General features: G+C 44.9%; 1 protein-coding gene across 1 annotated transcript in view; it reads left to right on the plus strand.

Moving 5' to 3' along the window:
• The first annotated feature begins 9,410 nt into the window (after positions 1 to 9,410).
• The window catches only part of TTC12 (tetratricopeptide repeat domain 12), an 86,450-nt gene continuing 81,981 nt past the window's right edge, over positions 9,411 to 13,879 (plus strand). The window contains exons 1-2 of the mRNA XM_049857089.1: positions 9,411 to 9,468; positions 11,655 to 11,727. Of these exons, the coding sequence (XP_049713046.1) occupies positions 11,670 to 11,727 (58 nt within the window). The 5' untranslated portion in view covers positions 9,411 to 9,468; positions 11,655 to 11,669. The remainder of the gene's footprint in view (positions 9,469 to 11,654; positions 11,728 to 13,879) is intronic.

Here is a 13,879-nt window from a genome sequence, read left to right on the forward strand (position 1 = left end):
TTGAGAGGCCTCTAAATTCAAGCGGGGTATAGACAAGCCTATGAAACCAACAATAATACATGTAAGGAACTTGCTTCTTAGTTTAATCAAGTACAAGAGACCAAATTGGCAACACCTGCCCAAAAGCAAAGATGAGAAGGCAGGAAGGGACAGGAAGCCTGGATGAATGGACGCAGGGAACCTGGGGTGGAGAGGGAATGGGGAAGAGTGCTATCACAATGTGGGGATTGCAAGCAATGTCACAAAACAATTTGTGTACAAATTTTTGAATGAGAAATTAATTTGCGCTGTAAACTTTCACCTAAAACGCACACACACACAGAGTATCACTGAGGCGTTTTTCCCATTGCATCCTATAAGGTGGCACACAATTTTAATTTTTTAATTTTCCTGTATCTGATGATGTAACCTGACACTCCAAGATCTGCTCGGTGCAGCTAGGAAGACACACGGAATGGATGAAAGTGAAAGAAGAAGCTTTATTTAGCTGGCCAAGTAAAGTAGCACATTGGGATTCGGGTCGCCAAGGTGTCGCCCAGAACAAGCCCAAGGGGTTTATATGGAAAAAGTAAATCGGGTGTGGGGTCCCCAGGAATACCCAGGGTGGGGCCAGCTTGCTGATTGGTTTGACATGACAAGATGTTCTTGGGGAGGTCCAGTCTTCTGAACCTGTTCAGTCTGAAAGAAGGGCCACAAAGATGGCCTTTTGCCCATGGCCAGGGGGCAGACGGGGGTGTGTTTTTCAGCCTCTGACATCCATAAGTCATCTGAGGGGCAAGGTCTTCAGTACTGCACAGTTCAGGCGGGACTGTGCTGGATCAAGACCAGTTTTAGCTGGACTGAAGACTGCAGTCTCTCGTTTTCTTTAACTGAGTAGAAACCGGAAGTATACCTAAAAAAGGAGATACTTTAAAAGCAGAGGTTAGTTCCTGTTTCGCCTAATAAGGAGTTGGCTTACTTGCTGGGAGTTACTTCTCTATGTTACTGAAGATGGAGGGCTTGGCCCTTTGGCACGGCCCCTTGTTTATTCAACGTGGCCAGCATTCTGCCGGTCTCAATGATACCAACTTTTATGACTTAAGTTGGTGTCTTTCAGGCTTCTCTACTGCAGAGTTACTCAGAAACACTTTTGTAATTTTTAAGCATTTGTTCATTGTCGTAATGGTTGTTAGCTGCCCTAGGGTGAGTTCTGACTCATGGTGACACCATATACAACAGAATGAAATGTTGCCTGGTCCTGTACCATCTTCACGATCATTGGTATGCTTGAATCCATTGTGTATTTTGGTTATTTCCTCTCTACAGGAAATGCTCCATCCAAGGCTGCAGACCCTCAGAGGTAGGGAGACAGAGAAGGAGAATTGGGATGTGCAGACAATGAGGCCCAGACCAGGGGCACATAACAGGAGAATGGACTCAAAGCAGAAGGCAAGCAATGGAGTCTGCACTGATTCCTCTTCCCATACCCAGAGAGTCTCCCATCTCGATCAGTCCTCTCTGCACAGTGAGAAAAGACTTATTTTTCTGCATATCTGTAACTGGCTTACTCAGATCATTCCAGTTGTTCCCCTTAGCCCCCAAAGATAAAATCTAAATGCTTTGAATGTCATATAAGACCATCAAGGTTTGCCTACCTCTGTGGCCTCGCTGAGTGTCACTTCCCCTTACACATTCCCATGGTACTCAACCACTTGGGGTTCCCTGATGACTCCATGCTCTCACACTGTTGCACGCTCATACCTGCCCTTCACTCTGCCTGGAGTATCCAGTACACCTGGCAAATTCCTTCTTCAGTCTCCTATGCTTGTGTCACACAGTGGGCAAACCTCCATTGAAGCCTTCATGCCACTGCATCCAACCATCAGCAGGTCTTGCAGGATTGCATGCAAGATTAATTCCTTGAGGCCAAAGACCCTGTTGCCTCATCATTTCTTCACACCCCTGCCCAATCCCCATGACACAGAGGAGCTTGTAAACATGTATTTGTTGAATAGATGAATGAATGAAGTAGAAATTGAGAAGAGAGATTGACTTAGGACAGGAGCTTTTTGGTTTTTCTTGAACGTTTACTTTGGAATAATTTTAGATTTACAGAAGTATTGCAAATATAGTACAGAGAGTGCTTGCATACCCTTCTCCCACGTTCTTCTATGTTAACATCTAATATAACTGCAGTAAGTTTATCAAAATGGAAGAATTAGCATTGATATAACACTACTACTAAACTATAGACTTTAATTAGATTTCACCTGTTTTTCTATCCATGTCCTTTTTCTGTCCTAGGATCTAATTCAGGGTACACTGTTGTATTTAGTCGTCACAACTTCTTACTCTCCTCCAATAAGTGATAGTTTTTCAGTCTTTCTTTGGTTTTCATGGCCTTGACAGTGTGGTCAAGTATTGGTCAGGTATTGTTATAGATTGAATTGTGTCCCCCCCAAAATATGTGTTGGAATCCTAACCCCCTATATCTGTGGAGGAACCCTGGTGGCTCAGTGGTTAAGATGTCGGCTGCTAACCAAAAGGCTGCCAGTTCAAATCCTCCAGGCACTCCTTGGAAACCTATGGGGCAGGTCTACTCTGTCCTATAGAGTCACTATGAGTCAGAAACAACGGCAACGAGTTTGGTTTTGTGGGGGGTTTATACTTGTGGATATAATCCTATTTTGAGATAGGGTTTTCTTTGTTATGTTAATCAACTTGTTATGCTAATCACTCTTGAGTTATGAAAACAGCAGAACAGACAGATAGGCACACACGGGGGGAAGACAAGCACATGCAAAGATGATCTACAAGCCAAGTAACACCAAGGATTGTTGACTACCGGAAGCTGAAATAGACAAAGAAGGACTTCCTTCTAGAGCCATGTCCTAAATTCAGACTTTTAGCCTCCTGAACTGTGAGAAAATTAATTTGTTCTTTAAAGCCATCCACTTGTGGTATTTTTTTTGTTACAGCAGCACTAGGTAACTAAGATATCTTGTAGACTGTCCCTCAATTTGGATTTATATGATGTTTTCTCATAATTATGCAGGGGCTATGGTTTTTTGAAACCATACACAGACGTGAAGTGCCCTTCTCATCACACCACGGTTGTCAAGACTATGTGGCATCAGCATGATTTATCAGGGGTGATATTAACCTTGACCACTTGGTTATGGTGGTGTCTGCCAGGGTTCTCCACTATGAAGTCACTCTTTTTCTCCTTCCAAACTCTGTTCTTTTAAAAGAGAGTTACTTAGTCCAACGAACACTCAAAGGGAAAACGTTTGAGCTCCACCTCCTGGACAGGGTATTAGCTACATTTATTATTTGGAATTCTTCTGTAAGCAAGTTTTGTAGGACAGGAGTCTTAAACTTTATTTTTACCACAACCCTATTGGGAGTCTAGTAAAGCCTATGGACCTCTTCTCAGAACAACAACTTAAAATTTAATTCATTGGTTAAAAAATAAAATACATAGGGATTACAAAGAAAAATTATTGTCTTAGAATATAATTATCAATATATTTTGAAAAACAAATTTGCAACATAATATCTATGCATCCTTATTAACACATCAGAACACAAAATCTAGACGCATATCTAATAACGACTGTAATTCCAAAGTGTTGCTGAGCATAAACGACATGGCAGTACGCTGATGCTACTGCGGTTTGTTGACTATATTCACAATGAAATGAAATGCTAAATTTCAGTCACAGGTTTTTATGGTAACGATATCAGTTTTTCCTGGTCAAGTTCACAGACCCCCTGCGTTCTATCCTGGGAGGGTCCCTGGACCCCAGGTTAAGAACTCCTGGTTTAGAAGAACCCAAGAAGGCAGGGATTCCCTAGAACTGTGCAAAAGGAGCTGGAGCTTGAGGAAGGAAGAAGGAGGTGAGTGACAGATGCTGTGCTCCTCCGTGGTTCTGGGAGGAGCTGGAAAGTGAAGATGATGAAAAGTAAAAGGGATTCCAACCTGTCTGATAATGAAAGACATGCAGAACAAACCCTCAGCAGGCCACTCACAACCTTTTAGATTTGGAAAAAAATTAACACTCAGCGCTGGGGAGGATGCTGTGAAGCCAGTACCGTATGTGTTACTGGTCGCGGTATTACTTTATAAAACCCCACTGAGAATAGCTTTTGAAATATGAATAACAATAAAAAGTTCAAAATCTTGTTTGAGTAGTCCTTTTCTAAGAAAGTAATGATAACCAAAAAAAAAAAAAAAAAAAAAACCCGTTGCGGTAGAGTCGATTCCAACTCATAGTGACCCTAAAGGACAGAGCAGAACTGCCCCATAGGGTTTCCAAGGCTGTAAATCTTTACAGAAACAGGCTGCTACATCTTTCTCCCACTGAGTGGCTAGTGGGTTTGAAGTGCTGACCTTTCAGTTACTAGGCCAGTGCATACCCAGTGTGCCACCAGAGCTCTGAAAATAACTATAGATATATAAAGAAGTTATATTTCGAGATGCTTGTTGCAGCATTATTTACATGAGCAAAAGCTATCAGGAAGCAACTGAAGAGTATGCATGATGACAAGTCGTCAGATGAACTAAATGGACTATAATGCAGATATTAAATGGTAGTTACTAAATGTAATAATGAGACACAGACTTATAAGAGACAAGATAGGTGTCCCTTCTGAGATCAGTTGTTTTACCTGTTTAGAAGAGGATAATAATACCATCTCCTAAGATTGTTATGGAGCCCTAGTGGTGCGGTGGTTAACAGCTCAGACTGCTAACCAAAAGGTCAGCAGTTGGAATCTACCTGCTGCTCCTTAGAAATTCTGTGGGGCAGTTCTACTGTGTCCTATAGGGTCGCTATCAGTCAGAATCGACTCAACAACAGATTTGGTTTTTGGTTTGGTAAGATTGTTATATGGCTTAATGAGGTGACATTTAAAGCACTAGTAAAGGACCTGGGACATCATGGACACTCAGTATGCATCAGCTGTTACCATTACGATGATACTAATGTAAAACATAAGATCATATGTGCAGTATGGTTACACCATGGCAAAAATATACAAAAAAAGACTGAAAGGAAATACATCAAAATGTTAATAGAGGTGGTGTCAGGGTGAAAAGATCATGAATGATATTTTTAAAATCTATTTTCCAAATTTCTGTAATAGGCTTTTAATGTACTATTAAACTGCAAAGAAGCAAACGTCTTATGAAAAATACATATTCTCAACTTTTCATAACAATTGAGAGGGAATATACACAGTAAGCAACTCTGGAGGCCTATAATTCTCAGCTTCCTTGTTCCCAGAACCTTGGAGACAAATAAAACCACTGCACAAAGCTGATGTGTCTTTATCATTTCTGAGTGGTAGGGATCACCCCTAGATGAATGAGCAAGTGCCCCCCCCAAAATGAATAAATGTTAAACATTCACTGGATCCTAAATGGATGAGGTCTCTTAATTCACTACCCAAAGAAGCGATCTTAGCAGCAGCAGCAGAGTGACAGCAATAGAAGGCACCTAGCCAAGTATATGACATATGGTAGGTGCTCAGCAAACATTAAATAAATGCGGGAAGGGATAAACACTTGCATGGCCACTGCCTTTCTTGGCCGCTGTGGCAGCCAGTCTGTCCACATGGTGGCAGTGCTGCTCCATACTTGGCAGAGTTGGGCAAGCACGATTTTCCACCTGGCACTAAATGCCCACCTTCCCTTTCTTTTCAGGCAGAGAAGTCCCGTGGTTCACAGAAAGGCTCTAAAGAAGGACATTGTTGGCATCACCCTGGCTTTCCTGACGCAGTGGGGGACACGCCCCTCTTGCTGTAGGAAGGATGCACCTGTCACCTTTGGAGGGTTGGAGCAGCCTGTGAAGCAGACAGAGCAGCCTGCACCAGGGTTTGTATATCACAGGGTCAAGTTAGAGCCAGAGGCTCCCAGGGTGGTCACGGATTGCAGGAGTTTAAAAACAGAGCTCTCCTGGGAAGGGTGAAACAGGCATGACAGACAGTACTGTGAAGTGGGGTAGCAGGGGCTGGCGGGACACACAGACCACCTGGGGTTCACATCTTGGCTTGGCCTCTGGCAAGTCATTTGCCCTCCCAGGTGACATTTTCTTCTCTGTGGAATGGGGATGCTAAGACCTTACAGGGCTGTTAGGAAATGTAAGTTTGATAATATGCGTCAACGAAGGCAGTGGTGGTTCAGTGGTAGAATTCTTGCCTTCCACATGGGAGACCCAGGTTCGATTCCTGGCCAGCGTTCCTGAAGCCCAGCCACCTGTTGTCTGTCAGTAGAGGCCAGCATGTTTCTGTGATGCCGAACAGTTTCTGTGGAGCTTCCAGACTAAGATGGACTGGAAAGAAAGGCCTGGGGATCTACTTCTGTAACTCAGCCAATGAAAACCCTATGGATCACAATGGCCCAATCTGCAGCCAACCATCGGAATGGCATAGGACTGCCAGCCTTTCGTTCAGTTATTTATGCATGGGGTTGCCATGACGGCAGCTAACGGCAGCAGTGCATGTAAAGGGTTGACCAGTAGCGTGGTACCTGGCATATAGAGGCTCAGTGAGGGGTAGCTACTATCGTTACTGTTACTGGCGTTGTTGGTAACAACTGCAGTGCCGCTGACGAAGTACAGAAATCCCAAGGAAGACTCTTGCCTCCTATGGACACACAGACGAAAGCTGTGAAAGAGCAAGGCGTGGCTCTGAGGGGCAAGAATTTTAGTGGCGTTTGTTGTTATTGCTTTTTGGCTGAGGGGTATAGGTTTTTGTTTTTAGTGAAAGAATATATGTTTGGGGGAAAAATCAAAGGTGATTATTTAATTTCCCTTAGGGAGAGTCAGTGCTAAAGTTATTCACCTTCTTCCACCTCTAAATTTTGATGTCAGTGTCATCAAATGAATCAGTTCCAACATCCATGGTGAGGGGTTTTGTCCAACAGAACATCTTTGTAGTGTGGTTCCTGGCTCCAGGCTGACCCTGTCTACATCCTTGACTTGTAGCAGGAAAAAGTAGGATCCCTTTACTTTCCATGAGGTTGTCCACCAAAAAACGTTCTTTTCCCTCTTTTTCTTTATATCTCTTAAGCTTATAAAGCACGATTGATGAGAAAAGGTAAAGAGCTAGGATTGTTTACCCAAAAGACAGAGCAGAGCAAAAAAGAGGGATGACGGCTTATAACCTCCAAGTCTCAGATTTAGTATAAGGTGGAAGGTGACCAAACGTCCTCCAATTTTCACTGAGGTCATAAAGAGAAAGTAAAACTCAAGTACCACACAAGGGATTTGGGCTGGGTGGAAGCAGCAACTGTGAATGTGAAAGTATGACTCATAAAGGCTCTCCAGGAGGTACAGATTCGAAACGCAAGTCACTTGTGTTTTAAAAGTTTGTTTTCCGTATTCGTTTGAATATATATGAAAAAACAGACATTGGCATTTAAAAATGTAAAAATCACAAAGATAATGTTGTTGTTGTTGTTGTTAGGTGCCCCATTGATTTTGACTCGTAGGAACTCCATGTGACAGAGTAAAATTGCCCGTAGGGTTTTCTAGGCTGCAATCTTTTATGAGCAGATTACCAGTTCTTTCTGCCACGGAGCTACTGGGCGTGTTCAAATTACCGACCTTTCAGTTAGCAGTCAAGTGCTTAGCAACTGTGTCATCAGGGCTCCTTGCAATATTATAATCTACCTGTATTTATGAACAAGGTCCCTAGATTTTTGTCACTGTAGCAAGTGAAGAACAAATGGTCTGAGAGGTTGAATTGGACATGATAGGCTATGCTATGCTGCAGTAACAAACAAGCCCAAAATCATTGTGTCTATCGGCCCACTCATGGTACACGTCCATCACAGGTAGGCAGTCTGACAGAGCCTCCACCATCTGTTGCTGGGGCAAGGGGAAGAGGGTGAATCAACACTGACTGCTAAACGTTTCTGCCTGTGTCACTTCTTCCCACACTGCAAGAGCCAGGGAAGTAAAATCCTATCTTGTGTCTGGAAGGAGGAAAATTGGAATCTATTTGGACAGCCCAGGGCTTACTAGGTCTTCTGACCTTTTAAAGTAATCAATCTTTCAGTGTGAGATTTACCCTAAAAAGAATTTTGTGATTGTAACGATGCTTGTCTTCTAGGATGGACTTCTTTGGGAAGCCTGAGGCAGAGAGACTACAAACACCCTAACTGCTTTTCTATCTAGAATAATTTAGATTTGAGCCTTCTTCCCAGTGCAGAAAGAGATTAACTCACTCAGTTGACGAATATTTATGGAGCTCCAACTAAGGCAACAGAGCGTCCCGAACCAGAACCCTGGTGTCATTGTCAACATTTCCTTTCTATCGATAATCCCTCCAAAATACATCTTGAATTTACCTAACCCTCTCTATTCCCAGTCTAATACCTACTGCCAACAATCTCCTTCCTTCTCTCTGTGTGTCCATCTTGCCTGCTTCCAAGTCATTCAGGTCACTGCAGCCAGAGTGATTTTCTTTAATAAAAATTCAATCATATCACTCTTCTGTGAAAACTCCTTAAAGTTTGCCCATAGCACACACACACAAAATCCAGTGCCATCGAGTCAATTCCAACTCATAGTGATCCTATAGGACAGAGTAGAACTGCCTCATAGGGTTTGCAAGGAGCGCCTGGTAGATGTGAACTTCCAACCTTTTGGTTAGCAGCCCTAGCCCTTAACCACTACATCACCAGGGTTTCCTGCCCACCGCACTTAGGGTAAAAACCTAACACCTCACCATGGCTTTCAAAGACCCTGTGTCATCTGGTCCCTGCTGCATCTGGTACCACTGACCTGTTGCTTTCTATGCCACCTCCAAACATGGCCTTCTCTTGGCGCCTCATCCCTGCCAGGTCCCTTCCTGACGGCACAGCTGTGCCCTCCGCTTTCTCCTGCCTCTTCAGTTGTCCCTCAAGTCCCCGCGTATGAGAAGATACCAAGATCCACAGAGGAATTCTTCACAGCATACTTTCTTACTTTTGCTTTTCACTCCTTACTTCGAAACAGTACTTATGGTCCCAATGAACACTGAAATGATACTTGTTTCTTGACGTTTAGCGAAACTTGGCACTGCTCTAGAGACCACAGCGGGTCACTCAGCACTTGCTTTGCCTCCTTCCCCGCGCCCCCATTGGGCATTCCAGTTCCCCAACTCGGCCTTGAACTGGCTCTGAGGATAAAGGGCTTGCGGGTGGCGGTCCTGAGGGCGAGTCCCCGCCCCGCCCCTGCGCGCCGGCCCCGCCCCTGCGCGCCGGCCCCGCCCCTCCGCGCCGGCCCCGCCCCTCCGCGCCGGCCCCGCCCCTCCGCGCCGGCCCCGCCCCTCCGCGCCGGCCCCGCCCCGCCCCTCCGCGCCGGCCCCGCCCCGCCCCTCCGCGCCGGCCCCGCCCCGCCCCTCCGCGCCGGCCCCGCCCCGCCCCTAGCCCACGCCCAGGTGTGGATCTGGTGTCGCCTGCTCGCAGCGCCGTTGCCTGTCCAGCCTCGGGCGTTTCAGGTCAGTGCTGCGGGGTGGCCCTGGGAAGTCCCCTGGGACCTGCTCCTGAGCTGTCCGTCAGAGGTCCGAGCAGAGAAGGCTGGTTTAGTCCCCATCAGGTGGAATGGTATCGACTGCGGGCTGAGACCCCCTTTTGGGGCACAGGGGCCGGTGGACGCTGTGGAGCGGTTGCCAGGGCAACGGTGCCGTTGGCCCCTCCCCTCTGCGCCGGACGGGGAGGGCGTGCCTGGGACGTGAGCGTCGCCGAACCCAGGCGCTTGTCGCTGAGGGCTGCTGGGCACCTACTGTGGGGAACACAGAGTCCAGAGCGTCTTCTGGATCACCTCGCCTTGTCGTTGGTGGTAACGCCCAGGCATCGTGCGACCTCGATCCCTGTCCTGGGAGCAGAGGGGGTGGCCCCTGCCGTTGAAAGTTCTGAGCCTGCCTTCAGCTCCTTGAGCCAGCTGATCCACTTCCCTGGGCCCTCAGTTCCGTGGGAGTTTGAAATGCTTGGGCTGGAAAGACCCTTAGCGATCACTTTAAGACATGCATTTCCACCTCCTGCTTTAGATTTAAGGCTCCTCACATTTACCCCTCATTGAGTGGGTGATGCTTTGCCTTAATCCCCAGGATAGTCCTCCAGGTTTGTATCACCATTTCCTAAGTACAGATGAGAACTCTAAAGCTCAGAGAGGTTGTAAATTTAGCGAAGATCACACAGCTGGTAATTGTGCAGAACACAGAGACTCAGAGAGATCAAATAATTCACAGCTTCTTTCTGGCAGACATGAAAGACTGATGGATTTCTAAATCCCAATTATAGGTGCATTAGGCTACTGCAAAGGAGTCCTGGTGGAACAATGATTAAGCGCTGAGCTGCTAACAAAAAGGTTGGAGGTTTGAACCCATGGGAGCTGCACTGGAGAAAAGACCTGGCAACTGCTCCTGTGAAGATTTTAGCCTAGAAAACCCTATGGGGCAGTTCTACTCTGTTGTTCAGGGTTGCTATGAGCCAGAATTGACTTGACAGGCAACAACAACACTATTACAGGGTCTCCCTAACTGTGGATCCGAATCACCTGGAGAGTGTTTAAAGCAGGGCCTCCAACTGGTTCATTCTGGTTCAACTCCCTGCTGAAAATTTGCATTTTCACCCCCCCCAGATATACTGAATCAGAGTCTACATTTTAACAAGACCCCCCTGGTAGTTGCAGGGGGCTGAACTGGAATGAACTGGATCTGAGCCCTGGTTTAAAAACATACCTTCCTGAGTTATCCCAGGCTTACTAACTGAGAACCTCTGGAGCTAATGCCAAAGAATCCATATATTTAGCAAACTTCCAGGTGATTTTTTAGGGTATGTGATGAACCCTTGGGAAGATAGTACACAATATGGTCTTCTCACTCAAAAATAAGGCTTCAAAACCAGTTCATTTCAGTCCAACAGAATTTGCATTTCCACCCCAGATATACTGAATCAGAATCTACATTTTAACAAGACCCCCAGGTGATTCTTATGTATACAGATAATCTTCTGGGGATCTTGTTGAAATTATTATGTACCAGAGTGAACTGGTTCGAAGCACTGCTCATAAAACAACTGTGAGGTAATCTAAACACACCTGCAGAGGAAAAGAGACTGGAGCATGGTGACATCAAGACCTAATCTCTTCAGCCAATTTATAGCTTCTCTTCACTCCCCAGAAACAAGGCAGAGGCTTGTATTTTAAGCAAGTATGGACATGTAGGTGCAAATTGTCCCCAGTCTCTGTTTACCTGTCACACTGCCAGGTCCAAGCTCCTGACTGTCGGGCCAGCAGGGAGAGGCCAGTCATGATCAAAGTTAGGCGGTAGCATCCTCCTCCATGCCTGGCGGCCTGTCAGCTGCTCTCTTCCCATTCTCTTTCACACCAGGTCCCTGAATCATAGGGGTTGATGTTGGCTTTGGAGGAACGCTTTGCAGAATGGTTTCCCAAGTGGAGAGAGGGCTGGCAGCTTTCATGAAGTATCGCCATACATAACGAGTGTCCCTTGGCCATAAACAACAGAGTGAAATAGATCACCCTGCTGTTATGCCTGACATTTGTAAACACAAATCTATCTTTAAAATAATCACTTGGCTCTGAGTTTTAGAAGGTTAATAAGCCTGACAAACTGTTTAGTGTTTTAGTGTTATTATTTTTCATTGTTTATGCTGTCTCCCTCAGGGATTCTGGTCCACAATGGCTGAAGATCAAGAGAAAGACTTGCAGAAATTTCTTAGAAATGTAGATGAAATCAGTAAGTACTGGTAATTCATAAATCCTGCCGTAGTGGGTAGAGTGACAAAAGAAAAATGATTACCCTAAGTTAATTCCTGGGTTGCTGACAGGTTTGTGACTCTTGAGAAAACAGTATAATTGAAATTAAACAGAAAAAGTATTGTCTTGTTCATCTAGTGCTGCTATGACAGAAATACCTCAAGTGGATGGCTTTAACAAAGAGAAGTTTATTCTTTCACAGTCCAGTAGGCTAGAAGTCCAAATTCAGGGCACTGGCTCCAGGGAAAGGCTTTTTCTCTCCGTCAGCTCTGGAGGAAGGTCCTTATCATCAGTCTTCCCTTGGTCTGGGAGCATCTCAGCGCAGGAACCTCAGGTCCAAAGGGCATGCTCTGTTCCCGGCACTGCTTTCTTGGTGGTATGAGGTCCCTGTGTCTCTCTGCTCACTTCTGTCTTTTATAACTCAAAAGAGATTGGCTTAAGACACTGTCTAATCTTGAGGATCTAAATATAACTGGCGCTAATCCATCTCATTACATCATATGGTAGGATTTATAATAAACCAAAAAACCAAACCCAGTGCCATCAAGTCGATTCCAACTCATAGCGACCCTATACATAAGGAAATTACATCAGATGACAAAATCGTAGATAATCATACAATACTGGGAATCATGACCCAGCCAAGTTGGCAGATATTTTTGGGGGACACAATTCTATCCATGACAGGTATTGAGAAACAATTAATAATATAGTGTGGGGCAGTATTTTCTGGCTATTGATAATCAGAGAAGCTGTTAACGATTTGATTGGAATTCAGGCTGACAGCTCTTCTCCCATATTTTGTGTCTTGCATGAGGAACCTCGTCAAAAGCCACTGCCATTTCCCGATCGCCAACAAGCCTGGCTGTTCTCTTTAAGGAGATCACTCCAGAGCCCCATTGATTAGTCTGGGATCCCTCCTCCTGTTTTGGAGTTGCAGTGGCAAAATCAAGTGGCTTTCTTTCAGGACCCATCAAGTGACATGGATGGCTCATGGTTGTCATTCCCCTTCTCTTCCTCTAGACAAGAAGAACCCTTCCCCAGCTCAGACAGGTAGGATCTCTCAGAACATACCCACAGATCACACTTAAGAGATTGCAAACCAATCAGTCTCTGTTGGAGCCTCAGGGAGCTGATTCAAGGATAGAAACAAACCAACCAACAAGCCAATCTTACACAGCAAACAGGAATATGTTGAAATTGCTACTTTCAGAAGATTATATGGGTCTAAAATATAAAATGGTTTGAGAAAAAAAAAAAAACTTGGATGACTTCATAACTGATAGATCCATAATTGGTTCTTTGTGTTCATCATGGGCCTCTCTTCTGCTTATCCCCAAGTTCTGCTCTTCTACGTGGTTCTGGCCTTGGCCTACTTCACACAGGAGATCTAGTCCAAGCTCATGGTTTTAACTACTATGTATTTGCTGATAACCCTGCATCTAAATTGCCAGCTTTCTTTTTTGAGCCTCAGGTTCTGTGGCCAACTGTCATATCCACTGTGTGCCACAAACATCTCAAACTTAATGTGTCCAAAATTGATTTTGTCATTTCTTTCCTCTTCTACTCTTTCTCTCAAAAAAAAAAAAAAACAAAAAAAACCTGCTTCTCATACCTTTCCCTTTATCTTGATGGCACCTGCATCCAAAAATTTACAAGTCACCTTGAACTTTTCCATCTCTCAACCTTACATCCAACCAGCTATTGCGTTTTTTCTACTTTCTTCAACTTCATCCTCTCTATCCCTCCCTTCATTTAGGTTCTTCTCACCCAGGCTATTTTGACCACTGCTAATTGTTTTTCCTACCTTCAGGCTTATACTCCCCACTGACCGAGACACTTCTCTGCTTGGATTCCTTCTGTAGTCACAATCAATTCCAAGCTCTCACCAAGACTTTGGTCCTCCCATGACCTTGTCCTTTACAAGCTGTAACAAACTGCTTCCAGTTTCCCACACACTCTCTGATGTTTCATGCTCTGCACTTTACTTTTGTCATTCCCCCTGCCTCTGTACTTTCTTTACCTGGCTAACTTTTATTCATACTCAGAGTTCATTTTGACAGCTTCTGTACCAGCACTGTCCAATAGAACTTTCTGTGATGATGGAAATGTCTGTGCTGTCTGCTATGGTA

The sequence above is a fragment of the Elephas maximus genome, chromosome 17, assembly GCF_024166365.1.
Source record: "Elephas maximus indicus isolate mEleMax1 chromosome 17, mEleMax1 primary haplotype, whole genome shotgun sequence".
Lineage (NCBI taxonomy): Eukaryota > Metazoa > Chordata > Mammalia > Proboscidea > Elephantidae > Elephas > Elephas maximus.